Genomic DNA, 20,849 nt, shown 5'->3' on the forward strand with positions numbered 1-20,849 from the left:
TGATTTGAAAAGTTGAAATACTGGACACAAAATGCCTCTTGCTTCACTGTAAGGTACATTTTCTCTTTCTCCCCTTTTTTTACTGGTGGTTTTGTGCAAGTTGCATATTGAAAATGATTGGCTTTCAACATGCTTTTATAGGAGGTGAGTCTTTGAGCAGATGAATTGAAAAATGACCTTCTGGAGTCAAACCCAGCACATTTATCTCTGCACAGCAAAGCTCAAACTTCCAAAATAAGTCAAAAAAAGCAAAACAGTTTTTGAGACACACACACCACCAACCTCACAAAAAGGTAGATATTAGACAAAGACAGTAAAAGTATGTATTTTCTCCTCTCCATCAGGTCCTCCAAGTTGATTCAGTGACTGAGAGAAGACCCTGTTAGTTGCCTGTGTGACTGATGCTCACTGCTCCTCTACTCCAGGTGGAGGCGGTGTAGGACAAACAAACAAACACAGCTGGTTTGTGGAGGTTTTTTGTGGAAACAAGGAGCTAAATGAGCAGTGACGAAGCTGCTGTAACATATAAAGACGTTGTTGTTGAGCGTGTGTGTGTGTTGAACAGTATAAAGAGTACAGCACAGAGAACAGCAGCGTCGTCCTGGGCCGGTGCACTCGTGCTTAGACAACCTGCTGGTCCCGAGCTTCTCCAGGATGGAGCTCAGAGGTCCTGAGCTCAGACGATCCTCCAGCCTCAGCTGACCGGGAGCTTGGATTACAGGCGCGCACCACGGCGCTGCTTTGAAACTGACAAACGAACAAAGAAAGAAATAAAGTAGAACAAACTGTGCCTCCCTGTTGCTCCTCAATGAACGCTAGGCACGTTTGAAACACGACACTAAAAGCACACTATAGACTCGGCATTTTTGTTCCCTTCTAAGCCATCCTACATGATAGCCGAGCGGTTTAAGCGAATGTAACTTCGAACGTTCCCAGAGCGCATGCGCTCAGCCGTTGAGATGCGGGGGTGTGTTGTTCGAGTCCAGACAGGAACGGGTCCCTTTCTGACCACAATCTGTGGCGGTGTCTGCGCAGTCAGCCTTGAATAGTTGTAATTCAGTAACAGTCAGTCATATTGCAAAGTTTTTTTTTTCACACTGTCCAAGGTGCCGTATTTGACTGTCCCTGTCCATGATACTGAACTGCAGCATTAGTTATTTATAATTTGATATGTTAGGAGGTTAAAATCTGCACCAGTTCAGTTTTAAATATTTAGCTAATGTCTTAATAGAGAATTCTATAGAACAAATCCGTCAAAAGTGTAGTCTTAACACAAACACGAAAATGTGACCACAATAAACTAATATAATAAAATCCCAGCATCTAAACGTGCTGAGAGAGAGAGAGACAACAGAACACACACAGCAGAGGCACAAGACACAAATGGCAATATAATATTTATACAAAACAAACATGACAAACTTTATACATGAAACCTCCAAAATTGTTACTTCTTTCTCTCTGCTGCACACCTCTCCTTTTCCATGTAATAAAATGATGGGGCTTGTGGCTCCCTCCATGTCATTTGTTTCGTCATGCCCCTTCCTCTGTATAAGGAGGGGACCTTAGCTGGGCAATAAATGCACTTTCCTGCCACTCCAGGAAACTTTGTGTGACTGTGTTTACTGTTTGGGCCCTGCTTCAGTTCTGTTTGACAGAAACTGCACATTAGTCCATGGAGTTGACTTTCAGAGAGTTTCCTCTTCTCCCCACTGTTGTGGCTTCCTTGACAAACCTTTTAGCTGCTGAGAGTACGAGGTTGGGTCCTCAGGTTAGCAGATTTGTGACGCGCTAGGAGGCTATGGTGACGGATACGCTGAGATACAAAGATGCTTTTGGTACATTTATTATGAACAAACAGCATAGAGCTGTTACAGCCCAGCAAAGATGAATAAATCGAATAATGAAAACCAGCGGACTAAACAGATAAAAAGGTGATGAATGAATGAGTGGATAGCGGTCAACAAAAATTACAGCTACTACCCAACCCTGTCTCTCTCATCATCTGTGTCACAGGTGAGTGCGCACCTTTACACATACACACTACCGCATGTGCACACGCCCACACCCACGTGAACCACTGCCTCTGCAACACACACACTCTCAAGCACACCGTGCTCCTCATCTTCAACCTGTATGTCTCCTACACCCGCTTTGTCCTCCACTCTGCCCTTTGTTCAGAACAGTTCACGCTGAAAGAAGTCAGTCTGTACAACTGTGGAGCAGTAGTGGTATCGTACAGGTCTTTGTTGATAAAAGTGATGAATCGATGATCCATCACCTTGGTAGCAGGATTTTTGCAGCCCACAGGACAGGCATGTTTTTTTCTGTCAGGTTTTTTTGTTGCTGCTGCTGTTGCTGATCCTGCTGATGTAGCAATATGTCCTGGACCGCATTATCTACATTCTCCTGTGAAAGTGTCTCTTCCTTTGACTGTGAGACTGTTCAGAATGGCTGGTGGCCGTTCTAAAACTGGGACATGGACGGTTTCACTTTCCCCTGTTAAACTTTGCCACAGCTTCTGTGGACTGGTGTTGAGTGATGAGCTTGTGTTCATCTGTTTTGCCACGTGTTGGATGCTGGGTGAGGCACAATGTTGAATCTGTGGCAGACCGATGGACCAAATCTGAACAGTCATCATCCTTCTGTCCATGGTACCTGTCTAGAAGGCTGAACACTCGCCCACCAGTCTTTATGGGTCCTGGGAAGAACTCCTGGTTGAGAACTGCAATGGCAGGGTTGGAGGATTTGAGGTTTCTGGAACAAAGTAAAACAATTTTAAGGCAAATGTTATTTTACTCATACTCACACTTAGCTGATAAAGAATAACATAGAAGAAATACAATTAAAATAAAACAAAAAAAGAACCTTGAATCTGATGTTGATGAGTATAAAAAGTCATTTACAATAATATTTAAAAGAAGAATAATTCGTATTAGCTTACCCAATTTAGTTAGAAGTTCCACGCTCCCTTGGGACAGAATCTGCAGCCTGTGGATTGCTTTAGATCTGGCTGGTTGGGACTGGGACTGAGACACGGGCACAGCAGTGGGTGGTGTTGGGGTTGTGGATGGAGTTTGTCAGAGAGGTGAAGAATGGGGTATTTCTCTTCCCAAGTGACTCTCTTTGAAGCAGAGTTGAGCTGTGTTACCAGCAGAGGATCAACACAGGCTGGAGGATTACATCTGGCAGCTTGAGGTCCAGAAGCCTTTGGTAATTCCATCGGGCCACTCTGGTCTGGGAATAATTCACGGGACACATGCTTTCCAGTAATCCACTGTGACTGATGGGAATGATAGTGAAGTTCCCCTGACTGACATCCAGATGGGGACATTTGCTACTTAACCTGGAACATGTTGAGCTGCAGCATTCCCCCATATCTGTACACGTAACTCTCTTTGACCTCAGGGTCACTGAGGACCGCTTGGCTAACCCGTGATACATGGGATCAAGTGACATGTTCCTCTCGTATTGCGCCATCACCCATGAGGCAATAATCAAATTTTCATTCATGTTAACATAGCTTGTCATGTGCCAGATGACAAGGCAACTCTTTTTGCTACCATCCTGGTGTGGTTGGACCTCAAGACCTGTCCAAAAGTGCCCTGGAGGGGTTTTTTGACGGCCGCCTCTTGGCACTGGTACTCATCAAGGAGACAGTGTAGTGAGCAGAGACAGAGTCTCCACACAATCCATCTGCATCACCATAGGCTCCAACAGACTCTAGCAAGTCATCCTTCCTCACAAGCGCACTTAAAGTCTTTTGTATGCTGTGAAGGTACGCCAGATGTGCTCGCTCATATTTGAGGATCATTAACTCATTCACCTGGTTTGCCATAACTGAGGTTGACTTGCCAGTGTGCATCAGCTCATGAAGCACAGACTTGCACATTGCCTTCTTATCTGTCAGGGATGCTGGAATATTGTTTGTAAGCCGCGTTGGCTGTTTATCCAGCTGAGGACTGTCGGCACACCGGATCCTCTTACACATCCTGCAGTGAACGCCTGACGCAAAAATGTAATATATTTCATTGGTGCCAACAATCGCTCAGGGCCTAGCCACACCTGCTGAGACCATCTCTGACTTCAAAAAACCATGAAGACATGGAAGTATGTAATTATTTCTCAGCCTCACCATGATGTCACCCTCAGGTTCCCCCCCAAAATTGGACAGAGCAGGTAAAAGAATTACAGGATGGGAGCTCTGACACGCTGTCAGTTATTTCCGGCTGTGGAGGGCAGCACATTAATGAGAAGGCATGTCCTCGCAGGATCTTGTGGTGGAACCCAGGCCACAGTCCCAGAGATTGGACCTCTGTCCTCATCCATACTTTCTGCTGATGAGAAAAGGTCCAACTGCTCACATCTTGATCTGCTCTCTGTGCCGGTGGGGGGGCAAACTCAGAAGGTGCAGCTGTAGGAACAGGGATGAAAATGAAAAAAAAAAAAATCACTCATTTTTATAAACATCTTATTATAATCAGATTGTGTAATGAACTAGAGAAGGTAAGAACTTGCGGTTGTGAATGCTCTCTGTTGAGAAGCTGGAGCCAGATGTGCATTGCTGGCTTTGAAAACTTTGAATAATGTCCAAAATATCTAAAAAACTGTTAAATAGTTAAGGGCTTGTTGTAATTTAAAAATGTAAATATTTAGACTGAGATTCTGGCTTGAATGAATGAAAAGACTATTGTTAAAATGTTGGGAAATATACCCTGTGTATCACTGTGTATATTAAACTGACTCATTGATAAATCTGTCTCTCTCCATGTTGGCCCAGTTGATCTAGGTTGCCACAGTGATGGTAACCAGGGTGGTCGTGGTAACGGACTGTGAGAGATGATTTAGAATGATTTTAGCTGAAGCTCACCTCAAATTATCACCCTTCTCCCTCCAAAACAGTAACTGCTACCACTCAAACAATGATATGGCAGAAACTATAAGAGTCTTAATAATAATAATAATACATTTTATTTGTACAGCGCTTTTACAGCTCTCAAAGACGCGTGTGCACTTTGTGAAAATTGTGTGTGTGTGGTCAACAATGTGTCTCGTGGAGAAGTTCAGAGAAGTGGATGTGTTTGCCTGCCTCCAGATATCTTTCCTCTCAGTTTAATGGACTTAATGCAGCAGTTGGTCGGTGTTCCTGTGTTACGACCAGGGCCTAGGGGAAACCCTGGTGCAACATGAAAGTTACACTCCCCTCTTCCTGTCCCTAAAGGACCACCAGCAGCAAAGCATTTTTAAATGGTTTTATTTAAAAACATAGCTTATACACAATCACACATGCTGACAGTCTGGGACAACAGAGGAGAGCCTACCAGAACTGGGAGGAGCCGGCCCTTAAACTCCTGGCTTCCAGGCAGCAACCAATCAGCTCCCCGGGACCACCTGCAATCACACAAACACACCTGCAACCAATCACACACTCACTCAGGTAAATGAGGGTTATTGAAACAGACAGATAGAAACATTTGACCTCTAAAGTCGTAACATCCTGTCATTTAAAAGCCCACAGAGCAAAACAGTTGGTCACCACTGTAGCGACCAGCATGAGTGTTCCTACGAGCTGATGTCGTTTCTGCTGGAGTGAGAACTGTGGAGGTGGATGACTTGAAGACAAGGTTTTCTGAATTTTTAATGAGATCCTCTCACTCAGTCGGTTGGCTCCTACATGCTATCCCATACACACCAATTAAAAAATCTGACAGTGCCCGTGAAACACACCTGGTGCTGAGACAGCCCTCTCAGTTTGCTCAGGACTTGCAAACTCTTCCACCAAAAACTAGAGCTCAGAGGGAAGGGGCACAGGTCTCTCCACGGTGGGCATGGCGAGGGCTACAAGGAGGGAAAGACAACCGGATAAAATACACCATTCTTCAGACGACGATTGAAGTATAACTGCATAAGACAATTCAGTGGATTTACAGGAATGTATTGCAAAGAAATTACACTACAGTTACCGTCTACAAGTGGCTCATGCAGTTCCCTTTTGGTGTCAGCAGGTGTTCTGGACAGTGAAGCAGATGGCACTAACAGAGACAATTATGTCAGTAATGAAAATTAAACACTCATTCTTGGTAAAGACACTCGCCACTACAAACTTACTTCGACTTACTTTAAGTCCTCCTGCCTTTTTCTCAGCAGGGGAAGCAATTTAATTTTTTTCAACTTTAAATAACATGCATGAAGAAAATAACTGGTGCTTACCCTAAGGAGAATTCAAGAAGCCTTATGTTAGTAGGAAAACCAGCATGCAGACATAATATTAGAAGAACACGGCTGGAACATGGCCAGAACACAGACAACACAGAAATGGTTTAATTCATGGTTCCGTTTTGGAGAGCAACTCATCGTGGCTCAATCCAGCATGTGTGAAGTTTCACAGAACCTGTTTTCATTCCTGGAACAGCAAATAATGATGATGCTGCAGCAGCTAGCAACACACAAAAAGATTTAATAGCATAGCCGGCTTGAATTGAATAACAGTGTTTGCGCCAAAATCAATTTTGAATGGGGAGTCAGTACAAAATTAAACAAAAATGTACCTACAAAACTGTAGCAGTTCCTTGCTAAGAAATATGCTCTGAATCGCTTTCTCCAGCTCCTCCTCATCATCCATCACTGTGACATAGAAAGTAATATAGACAGGGTTTCTGCAAGTTTGAACAAGTCAAATTTAAGACTTTTTGAGACCTTTTTAACACCATTTCAAACTAAATTTAAGACGTACACAAAGTACTAAGAAAAAGTAAGGAAAAATGCAGTCCCAGATTTACTTTAAAAATGACCACATTTGGCACACTTATTCATGCATTATGGGAATGTTCTAAGATCTTCCCCTTGTGGGAGAATGTAATAGACTATATGGGCAAGTGGCGGAATTGTGAACTTCCCAGGTCGCCAAGACTCTGTCTCCTTGGAGACAGAACAATGGTACCACACTTAAACAAACATAATTTTGGAATTTTAAAAACTGGCCTAATGACTTGTGCACGGGTAATTTTGAGGTGTTGGAAGGAGCCTCAGGTTCCCAAGATGAATATGTGGAGAACTCGGATGATGGAAATTGTCGCATGTGAGAAAATGTTGGGGAGATTAAACAGTGAAAATGACATGACAAACGAACAGTGGGAAAGTTTTGGCAAAAATATGTCAAGAGACAACAGCTAAACCATGTATGGATGTTCTTTATTGTCTAGTATTGAGATGTATTGCATTAAGGTCATACGCACGACCTGAATAATGGACTGCCCCTCTCATCCAAATATATGTAATTTATTGAATCGCCTACTTACCTGCCTATGCCTTGTTTGTTTTGATTTTTGTTTCCGTCACCTCCTTTTTGTTTGTTTTACTTGTTTGTATGTATGGTTGTACATTTCATGTTTATAATTATGGAAAATAATAAAAAACTTTAAATTAAAAAAAAAAAATGACCACATTTATTGCCATTAACAGAGCAACTCAAACTCACATATCTCCCCTCACATCAAACTGGAGGAGAGGGGGTACAACTTTTTACATAAAAATCTGATGGTAACATCACTGGTGGAAAGGAATGTCAAAACAGAGAAAGACATCCTAGAAATGCCGAACATCACAATTCGGTGGCCAATCACATAAGCTGTGTGAAACGTGTCGAGTGTGTTCACTCTGTCTGGCTTTGTGCAATTCAAAACACAGTAATTATCTGCTCATCCTGGTTGTTTACTGTAACTTTTAATCCTGCGATGAGGACAAACATTCACTAGTAGGACCATCTTGCCTGTAGCATAACAACATAGAAGCTTCATCTTTCAACAATCTGAGGGTTCCCAACACGTCACATGCGGACCATGGAGTGACTCCTATACTACTGCACCTACCTGCAGCGTTTGGCCGCAGCACCAGGTTTTTTGTAAGTGAAATGTGTGTGTGTGTGTGTATACGCATCTAAATGTGTCTCAGCTCTTCTCCCTTGGCTGCAATCTCCTCCTCTATCATTTTGAGTTCCGTTCGTTTGTCCTTGCAAGCCCTCCTCAGAGCATTAGACTTGGAAATCAGCTGGGCCATCTGACTGCCAGCCTTGCCCTTAGCTTCCTCTGCCAACTTGTCCACATCTCGAGTAAGACATGCAGACATCTCTTGGACAGTGTTCCATTTTTTCTTAAGTTCTGCCAAGTAATCCTCTGCGAGCTCTCTCTTCTGGCTGTGTGCCTCTGTCTCCCTCTTCTTCATCTGTTCATCCAGGTGTATGCGATATCTGGATCTGGCAGCCATCACAGATGTCAGACAGTCAGCAGTTTCTCCGTGAGTGGAACCCTGGTTACCCCACCATGCATACTGACATAATCACACACAAGCCTGTGTGAAACTAAAGTGTCCTCCTGCATATTTACAGTCTCCACTACCTTATTCACGGAGAAGCCTCTCTCGACAGAGGCCTGCCCATGCGATAAGAGAAGCAGCTTCTGGCAAAAAGCCCAAAGCTCTGGGTAGGACTTTATAATGAAGCCATGGAAGATGATGTCCAACCTTTTTTGCATTGGCAGGAAGGAGAGAAACTCTTTGTTCCTACAATCAAGGGACAGGAAGGCTTCAAACTGTTGGAGAATGGAGTCCCCTATAACAAAACAAGAGACAAAGAAAAGAAATTAGGAAAAATATTGTGATAAATCATAATCTTGTATCAAGAACATTTTAACCTCTTTAATCTCTAGAAAGACTGCTATAACATTTGGTTATAAATGTGTAAAATCAGGGCTTTCCCTAAGGTTTCCAAGGGCAACATTTAGAATGTTTTATTTTTTTAATCTATGACCAGAAAATTAGCAGGACACCAATGACACAATTCCTCATCCGGTCTTGTTGATTCCTGTAACTTGCATAGCTTTCCATTTGACATCAAGCTACCTCATTATTTGTTGTTGTTTTATCTGCTAGCAGGTTACATCAAGTCTGATACATTGCCTTACATTTATTTTGCTCAAGTGTTTCACAAAAACTGCAACTAAAATTTGGTTATGTAGGGAAAGCCCTGTGCAAAATGAAAATATTTTTATTAGGGCTGTAACGATACACCAAACTTTTTGAGCCACGGTTCGATACAAACCTCGATTTTTTTTATTTAACATTTTATTTATGTAACATTTCAATAACTTCTGTATATGATACTCTGATAGTATCAGAGTCGCAGTATTGGCAAACTGAACCAGAGTGAATGGATGAGCCGGCTGCGTGTATGGAGGGCGTGTCTATCGGATGGTCTGTTAACTGCACAGGTCCCTCACTCAACTAAATAAAGAGAAATGTCCCTCAAAGCAACGTTACAGAACCAAACCAAGGTAACGTAGTAACTGTAACTGTCTTTGGCAACGAGGAAAAAAATACCGCAGCTGTACTGGAGAAGCGTCTGTCCTCCTGCCTGTCCTACCGACTCTTCGTCACATTTCTGCCCGAAAAACAGCGTCTGTCATCGGCAAAAAATCTCTGCGACAGTCGGCCCTCCAGACCAAGACTTCAGTAAACTTTCCCCCGGATAAAAAAACCCGACCTCACGAGTGACAGATTCAGACAGCGACCTGTTTACTGATGGCAATTATGTAATGATGTTATTTAGAGCGAAAAATGTAACTTCGGTGGGTCAGGATCTCAATCACAACACATTAAAACAGCATCCACATGATTATAACTTATCCACGGGTTTAGATTGCCTTCTCACACCGCGAGACAGGTTTGTGGATCTGAGTGTCGCGATTTCGGTTTTGATACGTGTGTAGTTACAGCCCTAATTCGTATACATATGAGCCACTGCACACAGAACAGGCGCAGGACCATTAGAAGAGGGAATGCCAAAATAAAGAGATCTAGGCTCAAATATATCCCGATTAGAAAAATAGAAAAGGAACACAAATGGTGGAGCGAAAGTCTGTAAAAGAAGACTATGCTTACAGCACTATGCTAAACAGCTCTAATAAATATTCAGAATATATTCGAGAGTGGCATTCTAACTTTGAGAATGCCAGCAGAAACACCTCCTGCCGACTGCCTGTCCTGCAGAAATGTCTGAACAAGGCCCTTCATCTGCTTCTTCCACCTGTCTGGTTCTCTGAACATGACAGACACTCCATCTGCCTAACAGTAGGATATTTCAGGGGGCTCTTCTCCTGCACCTTTTTCACGATGTTGCCGATTCCCTGCATAAAGTCCCTTCTAAATTCAAGGACCCTGAGCTCTGAACTTTTGCTACTCTGCACAATAAAATGACATGTCAGCATGCACAACAAATTGATACCCAGTGCTTGCGTCCTGACCCCAGTCTCTGAAATTATCTTTAAAAATGACCACAGTACCTTGAGGGCTGCCTCAGCACACATGCCGATGTCACTCTGCTGTAGTGGAAGCAAGTTCTGCTTGTCACTTATGTCGAGCTTGGTGAGCTGCTGAGTACTGATGCCCTGCAGGACCTCTCTGTTAATGATGCGTCTCAGTAGACTCTGTCAGAAGACAATTGCAAAAGTAAATGTAAGTGCCTTGTACTTCTTCAAAAAGGGATTAAAGGTCATAGCTATGCAAATTACAAACAAATGCAGGCATGCCCCGTGAACTGGGATCCCAGGTAACTGAGTGTACTGGAGTGTACCTGCTCCCCATCCCAGAAACGAATGTGTAAATCCAGTTGCTTTCTTTTGTTTGTTTTGCTCAGGCTTTTTCAGGAAATTTACATTTTCCCACTGTTGTAGCATGCGCCAAAGTCCAAGTCTTTCCAAAGTGTGCGGCGATAAATTCCAACCGGGCTGTTGGCAAAATACCACTTACATTCCTGGATACTTCTGAAAGAAGAGCACACGGAACTAATTGTGAAGTAATTCAAGACCTATATGCAAAATATGGACGTATTCAAGACTTTTTAAGGCCTAAAATTGAAATTGTCAAACACTTTTTAAGACTTTTTAAGACCCCGCGGAAACCCTGTATAGATCTGTAAAAAATTTAAAAGTTTCTACATTGTACTGAAATTATTTTAGTTAAAGCACATGTTCCATAACTGAGTTGAACTCTGATTTAAATGAATACAGGCAGGCGCGTCGTTAGGCCTCGGCAGGACATTTTGGGAATAGCCCCGGATCTCTGTGCCTTAAAAACAAAAAAAAAATCAAATATAATAATTGCCTAATGATGAAAATAGCCCCAGAGCTTTTTATGTGGTTGCATATCGAACTACCAGCAGCCACAAATCCAACACTGTCACCAGAAGCTGACCTGCTATGCTAACAGCTGATCGGTGAGGCTAACAGCTGATCAGCGGAGAAAGGTGAGTCCATGGAGCCAATTCTTCAGGTGTGCAGGCTAGGTAGTAGCACAGCCTCAGAGCTTGTAAAGACAGCTTGGCTTTCTTCTTTTAACAGAAAAAAGCCGTTTTGTCACGGATAGAGAAGCGGCGATATTCACGCCAGCGTCCTCTCGCATCCTGTTTGCCATGGTTCCTTTCCCCCTCTATGCGTCACTGATATAAACAGAGCCCATCTATTAGCCTAGTACCATGTTTAGTACCATTGCAGCGTTTATAGTACTTTGTTTTTATGGATGAGGTTCTTTGGGGAAAAAAAAGTCGCAGCCAGAGAAAGAAGATGCTGAAAGTGAGACATCATCTCGCTCAACCTAACCCTAACCCTAAAACCCCAGATGTTTTGCACTCCTAGCAACGCCCCTGAACACAGATACGAAAAAGCTAATGCATATTTTGCATACTAACATCAACCTACTCATGGCTTGATCAGCTGCACCAGAGGCAAGAACTGGTGGAAAGGAGAGAGGGGCCAACTTTCTCTTCAGGTACAGCTGCAGTCGGTACATCTAAGTCTCTGAAATACACTTTGTCCTAACTTTGCACTACCACATGTATAACTACACCGGTCCAGTTAAATAATGGCCACGATTCATACAGATGTCTTTCAGGGTTTATTCTCTCCGTCTCTCTGTCTCCGCAGACACCCAAACACCGTGAAAACTACAACACAATAAAACCATAAAGGTTTCACAAATCACATACAAATCATACAGTTCATAAGCCAGTGTCCATTCAACATATAAGGGAAATTACCGTGTGCGCCTCTTGGACCACATGTAGAACAACTCAACTCTGTAGTGGCTTCTTTATCATCGTCAGCCACACTTTCTACCCAGAATGCCACTAAAGTGACCTCACCACATGACCTCACATTTCCCAAAATGCTCTGCAATATATATTGTGATACTTGTGTTCAAGTATATCTATTAGACACGGCTTAAATGATCTTGTACATATAACAGAAACATACACAACAAACACATAAATCAAACTGTCTCTGAGACAGTTACACTCCCACCAAAATTACCTTTGATTAGCACAAATGGAGATGTGAAATCCACTTAAACTCTTCATTAAATAATTAATGGTAATTTTTGAGCATTGCTCTGTTGTGTCTTTTAACACTTTGACATTTGAAAATGAATCGTGGGTTTCCACAACAAATAAATTCAACATCACAGATAAACAACAGAATTTACCTCTCAGCACATACAGAATACCAAATTAAGAATCAACTTCAGTATAATGACCACTTTTAGCTTAAAGGCGACATTTAATCAATGACTAATCTTCTTCTCCTTTTTTGCTCTTCACCAGAACCACTAACTTCTGAATTGGTCTTTGAACGATGGATGGTTGGTTGAGGCGTTCACCCCCTTTTCCTAACTTTCGTTCTCCAACTTTCACTGCCACTTTTCGTACCAGTCCATCGTCATCCTCACGTGCTTCAACAACCTTAGCAAGTTTCCATTCATTGCGAGGGACGTCCTCCTCTTTGATGATCACAATATCGCCCACATTCACGTTACGCCTTGGCGCATGCCACCGCTGTCGTAGAGCAATGTTTGAAAGGTATTCCTTCCTCCATCTGTGCCAAAATTGCTCGGACAGATATTGAACCCTTCTCCACCGTTTTTTAGCGTACAGGTCTTCCTTGATGAACTTTCCTGGTGGGGGGAGTGGAACAGAAGATTTCATTGTAATCAAGTGATTGGGCGTGAGTGGCTCCAAACTTGTGGGATCGCTGATGTTATCGACAGTGAGAGGGCGGTTGTTTACAATGGACATAGCTTCATAAAGGAACGTCCTCAAGGAAGTATCGTCCAACCTTCCAACACTGTTGGCAAGGACTGTGCTCAGTACGCTTCTCACTGTCCTGATCTGGCGCTCCCAGACGCCTCCAGTGTGACTTGAGTGCGGTGTATTCATCTGAAAGTCACACTGATTATCTGCCAGGTATGTAGCCACTCTATCCTTATTGAGTTCTTTCAGAGCCTTTGCCATTTCATTTTTTGCTCCAGCGAAATTAGTGCCTTGGTCCGATCTAATGTGTCTTACAGTTCCACGGATAGCAACAAAGCATCGTAAGGCATTGATGAACGCATCGGTCGTCATATCCTCCAACATCTCTATGTGCACTGCCCTGGAACAAAGACATGTGAAGAGGAGGCCGTACCGTTTTTGTTCCTTACGGCCTTGCTTGGTGTGAAAAGGACCGAAGCAGTCCATGCCACAGTAGGTGAACGGTGGTGTGGGATCAACACGGTCACTCGGTAAGTCCGCCATCCGTTGTTCCTCTGGCGGTGCACGCACCTTCCTGCACCGTACACACTGCCTGATGTATTGGGCTACAGCTTTGCTTCCACCAACTATCCAGTAACCATTGGCTCTTAGTTCATTGAGAGTTTGTCCTCTACCTTGATGTTGTATTTTATCATGATGATGTGTAATGATGAGGTTTGTGACAGCGCCATCTTTAGGAAGGATTACTGGGTGCCTCAACTCAAGAGGCACAGATGCCTTTCTCAGTCTTCCTCCCACTCTCATTATACCATCTTGGAGGAACGGGTCAAGCTGATAGAGTTGGTGGTTGCAAGGCAGCTTTCCTGCTTTCTGGCTGAGCATGTTCCGCTCCTCTTGGAAGGCATCTTGTTGTGCAAGCATAATAAGAGTCAGTGTGGCTTGCCTTCTCTCTTCCACATTTAAAGGTTCTGTGGTCTTGATTCTCTTAGCCAACCGCTGGATACGAGCAATGACATTTACCGCTGTGGTCCATCTTGAGAACCTTGACAGGTGTTCTTGGATGTCAAACTGCCTTACAGCTTCAGTTTTCAGCACCTGTGTAATCCTCACCTCTGGATCTCCCACCAGCAGCTCTGATGTGGCCTGGTTTATGGCTATTTCTCTCTCCCATAAAAACTTAGGACCCGAGAGCCAATTTGAGTTGATGAGTTCGGCCACCTTGAGGCCTCTCGAGGCGTGGTCTGCGGGATTCTCTCTAGTGTCAACGTAGTGCCACTGTCTTATGTCAGTGGTTTCTCGAATTCTCTGGACACGGTTCGCAACAAAGACATGAAACCTTCGTGCTTCATTGTTGATGTAGCCGAGAACCACTTGAGAATCTGTCCAGTAATATTCCTCATCGATTTTGAGCTCCAGCTCCTCCCTTAACATGTTGCTCACTGCTGCTGAGGTTACTGCAGCAGTTAGCTCCAACCTCGGTATGGTGACTATTTTGGTTGGTGCGACTCTCGCTTTGCCCATGACCAAGGAGCAGTGCACTCGCTCTTTGCTCAACAACCTGATGTAAGAGCACTGACCATATCCTTGACTGCTCGCATCAGAAAAATGATGCAGTTCAACTCTCTGGACCTCACCAAAGCCATCAGGTATGAAGCATCTTAGTATCTTGATCTTCTCAAGGTTTTCCAAATCCTTCATCCAAGTCTCCCACCTTAGCTTCAGATCCATAGGTAGGGGTTCGTCCCACCCCGTACCTCTCTGACACATCTCCTGCAGCACTCTTTTTCCTTCAAGGATGAATGGAGCCAGAAACCCTAAAGGGTCGTATAAAGAGGCCACAATTGAGAGAATCCCTCTTCGTGTCGCTGGTTTCTCATCGAGTGTCACCTTAAAGGAGAAACTGTCGCTTTCAATGTTCCATCTTATACCTAGCACTCTTTGCACTGGTAAGTCATCATGATTGAGATCAACATTTTTCACCTCCACTGCGCGTTCTGCAATGTCAATGGAATCTAAAACCTCTCGGTTATTGGAAAGGAATTTGTGAAGGTGCAACTTTCCTTTAGTGCACACAGCTTGGGCTTCCTTAACTAACTGAATTGCCTCACCAGCCGATTTTACACTTATGAGGCCATCATCGACGTAGAAATGCTTCCTGATGAAGCTAGCTGCAGAGGGGCACTCTTTCTCATTTTGACTAGCAAGGTGTTTCATGCCATAATTGGCGCAGCCAGGGGAAGATGAAGCTCCGAACAGGTGCACCTTCATACGGTATTCTGTGGGTTCTGAGTTTGTGTCCCCGTTTTCCCACCAGAGAAACCGCAAATAGTCTCTATCTTCTTCGCTGACATGAAACCTGTGGAACATTTTTTCCACATCGCACATGACTGCAACAGAATGTTTACGGAAACAGCACAGTACAGCTGTGAGACCATTTGTAAGATCGGGTCCTGTTAGCAGATGATCATTTAATGAGGTGCCTTCGTACTTTGCGGAGCAGTCGAAAACCACCCGAATCTTGTCTGGTTTCCTGGGGTGGTAAACCCCTTGATGTGGGATATACCAGATTTTCCCAGGCTCTGGTTGGGTGTCTACCTTTTCTGCATCCTCGTCCTTGAAAACACCTTCCATAAACCTCACATAGTCGTTTTTGAACTTGGGATCTCTGTCCAGCTTCCTTTTGAGGTGCTTCAGCCGAGTCAAAGCCAGCTTCTTATTGTCTGGGAGGTGAGGACGTACCTTGAAGGGAAGAGGCATCTCAAGGTGACCATGCCTATTTTGCTGGATTCCTCCCTTTAAAATCTGTAGGAAGCAAATATCCTCTTGAGATATGCTCTTGTCGCCTGATTTGGTGTCTGCAAAATCAAACTCAAGGGCCTTAATGACAGAAGATGGTGTTATAGGTGGTAGCTCTCTGACAGATACCCGATGACAAAGACCAGTCACCTCCTTAGCATTCACACGCTGCGGTGCACTTCCCACAATGCTCCAACCAAGGTCAGTTTTAATGGCGTAGGGCTCATAATCACCCCCAGTGATGACTTTTCTTGGAATCAGCGCTCTGGAGCAGTCATAGCCAATCAATAGTCCAACACCACAGTCCATTAATGGGGGTATTTCTTGGGCTATGTTGACAAGGTGTTTCCATTCGTTGGCTGTTTGACAAGTGGGGATATGTGTGCGGTCAAGAGGAATGAAGTCTCTCGTGTAGGCTAGAGGTAAGTTGATGGAAATGTTTGAGGAGAGACCTCTGACTTTGAGATCACATACTCTTTGACTCTTCACAATTGAATCTTTCCCCATCATGGTGGAGAGCTTCAGTTTTACCGGCTCCATTGCTGCCTGTAGCCTTTCACACACCTCTTGATCAACAAATGTGTGACTGCTTTGTGTGTCTAGTAGGGCGTATGCTAGGGTTTCATTATCAGGAGCGTTAGGTGCTGAAATCCACACTGGCACAATCATTGACGTGCTCCCACCTTCTCCTCCATTCACACAGCATGATAATGAGGATGTACTTTCTTCAACTGCACTTTGCTTTGATTCTGCTGTGAAACGATCTTCATGCAATGGAGTTGGGTGACTCTTTCTGCATATTCCACACATGGCTCTGTTTCTACAGTCTTTAGAATTGTGACCTTTTCTCAGGCATGCAAAACACAGTTTATTTTCATGTATGCATTTTTTCTTTTCTTCTGCAGACATTTCAGTTAGCTTCTTGCATCTATGTATGGAGTGATTTTCTCCACAACAAATACACTTGCTTGTGTTTGAGTTTTGTTGTGTGCTCCATTCCTTTGATTTTACAGTGTCTTTCAACTGGATTTCATCAAGTTTTGGTTTGGATGTGGAGCTCGATGAAACTGGGGCCTTCACATTTGTGGCAAACGTATTCGCCTTTGAGCGCTTCATCTCTCTTGCTGTTGTTTCTGCAGGGTGCTTTAAAGCATACAAGGATGACACTGGATTACATGCAATACGTGCCTCTTTAGCAACGAATGAAGCAAACTCATGAAAGCTTGGATAGTCACGGCCTTGATCCAGCTGCTCTGTGACGATTTGGTTCCACCTGGATGTCACCCATTCAGGAAGCTTGACCAGCATTTTCTGGTTCTCCTCACAGTCGTTTAGAACCTGTAGACCCTTAATATGAGACATGGCATTACTACATGTTTGGAGAAAATCACCAAATTCTCTCAGCTTGACATACTCTCTTCCACCGATCCTTGACCACATATTTAGCTTTTCTCTAAAAGCCCGTTGCACTACAAAGGGATGGCCATATCTGGCGTTCAACCTACTCCATGCTTGTTGATAGGCTTCTTCATCTTTTCTGTAAAAGCTGCCCTCAAGAAAGGATTTGGCTTCCCCTGCTATGTACTTTTGCAGGTAGAACAGCCTATCTGCAGGGTTAGAGCATCGTCTTTCTATAAGAGCCTTAAAGCTTGTGCTCCACTCTGTAAACTTCAGAGGATCACCTGAGAATACGGCAGGTTCTGGGGTTGGAAGGCGAGTGAGAGCTAATGACTCTTGTAATGCCTGGACTAAAGATGTCTCATCTTTTACAGCTTGCTGTTCTTGGCCTGGGATGGAGTGAGTGAGTGGGCTTGTATCATTGACTTTGCTGTGTACAGGACTGCATGATCCATCCTTTCCTTTTCTCTCTTCTTCAATGTAAACATTTAGTTTTGCCTGAATAACATCAATGTCTCTCTTATTTTCAAGTTTTTTCAACTGCTGACGTTGAGCTTCAATAGCAGCTTCCATATCGATTTCAGCTCTCTTTGCAGCCAACTGAGCAGCTGTTTCTGCCCTCTTAGCCGCAATGCTAGGTGACTCCGAGAGGTGGTCAGACTGGTGGCAGCTGCGTGGAGTAACACTGGAGGCTGCAGATCCATATATGGACCTAGCATATTCATTATCAAGTAGCATGCGTAGCCTTGACCTTTCGGCCTCAACATCAAACTCACCTCCTCCCTCAGTGAGGCGTACTCTCATCAATTGCAGTAAGTCTGCTGTCACAGCTGAGCATGCATCAACTTTCCTCCGAATTTCTTGACTTGGTGCGGTCTGGAGTCGGATGCTATCATACAGCTCCTTTAATTCGGAGTCAAGCTTCTCAGCTCCATCCATCATGTTATACATGTCGCCTTCAGAGCACTCTTGCTTCAACCTTATACGAATACTTCTTACATTATTTTTCCATTTCTCATATGTTACTTTAAATTTCTTCTCATTTTGAATTAACTCTTGCTCTTTCAGTTCTTGCATTTTAGGTGTTAATCGTCTTTCACGTGAGGATTTTCTTATTTTTTCCTCCTCTAACTCTCCTGTATCTTGCCCTTGTGACATGACCGACTGATTATCACCATGTTGAGACATTTTGAATCTTTAAGAATTACCATATGAACCTTACAAGGTTATGATGGCGGGGATTAGCAGAGAGTAACCAAATTACACAGAATGACACCTTAACATTTGGTTATCACCTGAGATTACTTTTCCAATTTGATCAAATAATATTAAACACTCTTTCTGGCAAACAACAACGATAGCAGTTATTATCAAAGCATTCAATAGACTTTTTTTTTTTTTTTTTTTTTATTTATTTAATCAATCACACTCTTTTCTTTGAATGTTCAAAATCCCCTTAATGTCCTATTTCTTGTGATTAAACGATATCTGATGTTCTATCCATCGACATCCTGAGGCATGATAATTGCACAGTCTAACCCGAGGACTCACAATGTGGCCTGAAGCTGCTGCTGGATGTGTAGCAACGATGCCGCCGCTCGCCGTTCGTCAGTGGCCTGTAGCTTGTAGCCTGTAGCCGGATGGGAACCGCCGCCGTTCGTCAGTGGCCTGTAGCTTGTAGCCTGTAGCCGGATGGGAACCGCCGCCGCTCGTCAGTGGCCTGTAGCTTGTAGCCGGATGCGAATCGCCGCCGCTCGTCAATGGCCTGTAGCTTATAGCCTGTAGCTTGTAGCCTGTAGCCTTCTGCAGGATGGGAACCGCCGCCGCTCGTCGGTGGCCTGTAGCTTGTAGCCGGGATGTGAGACGTTGCACTCTGAAGCCTCGTGATGGATTAGGACACGTTTTCACTATAACTACACCGGTCCAGTTAAATAATGGCCACGATTCATACAGATGTCTTTCAGGGTTTATTCTCTCCGTCTCTCTGTCTCCGCAGACACCCAAACACCGTGAAAACTACAACACAATAAAACCATAAAGGTTTCACAAATCACATACAAATCATACAGTTCATAAGCCAGTGTCCATTCAACATATAAGGGAAATTACCGTGTGCGCCTCTTGGACCACATGTAGAACAACTCAACTCTGTAGTGGCTTCTTTATCATCGTCAGCCACACTTTCTACCCAGAATGCCACTAAAGTGACCTCACCACATGACCTCACATTTCCCAAAATGCTCTGCAATATATATTGTGATACTTGTGTTCAAGTATATCTATTAGACACGGCTTAAATGATCTTGTACATATAACAGAAACATACACAACAAACACATAAATCAAACTGTCTCTGAGACAGTTACAACATGCATGTAGTCTTCTCTTGATAAAGGGTCATGCTTTGCAATTTCATCCAAAATGGACAAATAATTGCCCTACTTGTCCGATTCATCATATTCCCCATGACCCCTCTGTACAATATTTAGAGTTGGAGTTAATAGCAGAACCTCTGATATTGTTTTTATGTAACATTTGATTTCCTCAATTTTCTTTCTTCTGCCCTCAGTTAAGGTGTCCAATATTGATTTGTTCCTCTCAATGCCCCTTTTATATTCACTCCAGACATACATGGCATACACGTGTTGTTTAGACTTTTAGAGACGTTTAAAACCAGCATCTTTAAACAAGGTTTTTTTTACAGTTGAAAACCGTAACTTGGATGTGAAGGCCAATTCAGGCGTACTTGGGAGGGAAACATGCCTGCAGGCCAAACAGTAACAGGCATCTTGATTTAGAGAGTACTCCAGCCATAGACTCGTCACTATTACAAGAAGTGTTGAATGCCCTCTTCCTTGTAATTTGAGCTCTAGTGGAAAATTCTTGTCAACTGACTTGATTTAAAAGTTACTAAATAGCCTCACTAAAAAACTAAATATGACCTGGTTTCCCCACATCATCCTTATCTAGTGCTACGTAGCTTCATGCTAACGGTAACGGTTATAGCCTTTCATAACGTTAGCCGCTAACCTACTGTGCGAGCAGGCTAACGGTTAGCTTACTGGCACAGTTCAACTAATGGGGAGAAAATCTCCTCTAGTTTAAAACAGTTACTCACCAGAAACCACCGGAAAACTTACTTCACAATGATGTTGCCTATTTAAAGTAGGTCCTCTGGGTCCATTCTGTTTTCAAAGATGTTTATTCTAGTTTGTCTTTCCTCAATGCGGTTCTTTCAACGAGACGTACAGTGACCTGTCAATCAACTGTGGTCATCCTGTAGCTCCGCCCCGTTATGAATTTTCAATGAAAGTATTACTGCATGAAAATTCTTTTCAGGACATCTCAGCCAAACGGAGGTCAATAATTACAAAAGTAAGTCAAGTAGAAATGTGAAAAGTGTTTGGTGAGTGAGGGAGTGAGTGAGTTCTGCTTGTGACTGTATGTCAGACATAATAACTGGCTAAATATATAATCAGTAACCATAAATGATACGAGGACGACGCCAGAGGCCTATAAATAGCGTGTGTGTACATTTGAATTAATTGTAGTGAGCAGACTCCGCTGATCTCTCCCGCTA

The 20,849-nt window shown here is 43.4% G+C and overlaps 1 protein-coding gene across 8 annotated transcripts; it reads right to left on the reverse strand.

Annotated features, from left to right (window-relative positions):
* Positions 1-1,384: 1,384 nt before the first annotated feature.
* On the reverse strand, positions 1,385-20,536 carry LOC115579843 (uncharacterized). Of its 8 annotated transcripts, none has more exons than XM_030413538.1 (8): positions 12,086-14,668; positions 10,335-10,478; positions 6,553-8,605; positions 5,964-6,403; positions 5,728-5,838; positions 5,322-5,411; positions 2,945-4,414; positions 1,385-2,757 (listed from the first exon to the last, which is right to left on the reverse strand). In XM_030413538.1, exon 1 carries the CDS (start codon positions 14,594-14,596, stop codon positions 12,617-12,619), a length of 1,980 nt encoding a protein of 659 aa, XP_030269398.1. In that variant the 5' UTR covers positions 14,597-14,668; the 3' UTR covers positions 1,385-2,757; positions 2,945-4,414; positions 5,322-5,411; positions 5,728-5,838; positions 5,964-6,403; positions 6,553-8,605; positions 10,335-10,478; positions 12,086-12,616. The 8 variants fall into 8 exon arrangements, 5 of the variants coding, with proteins under 5 accessions (XP_030269398.1, XP_030269397.1, XP_030269399.1 ...); XM_030413537.1 differs by having other exon boundaries at positions 5,964-6,436; XR_003983748.1 differs by lacking the exon at positions 12,086-14,668 and adding an exon at positions 20,410-20,528 and having other exon boundaries at positions 5,964-8,605.
* Positions 20,537-20,849: the final 313 nt, after the last annotated feature.

This window comes from Sparus aurata, chromosome 4 (assembly GCF_900880675.1).
Source record: "Sparus aurata chromosome 4, fSpaAur1.1, whole genome shotgun sequence".
In the NCBI taxonomy this organism is placed as follows: Eukaryota; Metazoa; Chordata; class Actinopteri; order Spariformes; family Sparidae; genus Sparus; species Sparus aurata.

What these genes read in the sequence shown, in the direction of transcription:
- LOC115579843 (XM_030413538.1), bottom strand. Translation starts at nt 14,596, where the DNA reads ATGGGCAAAGCGAGAGTCGCACCAACCAAAATAGTCACCATACCGAGG.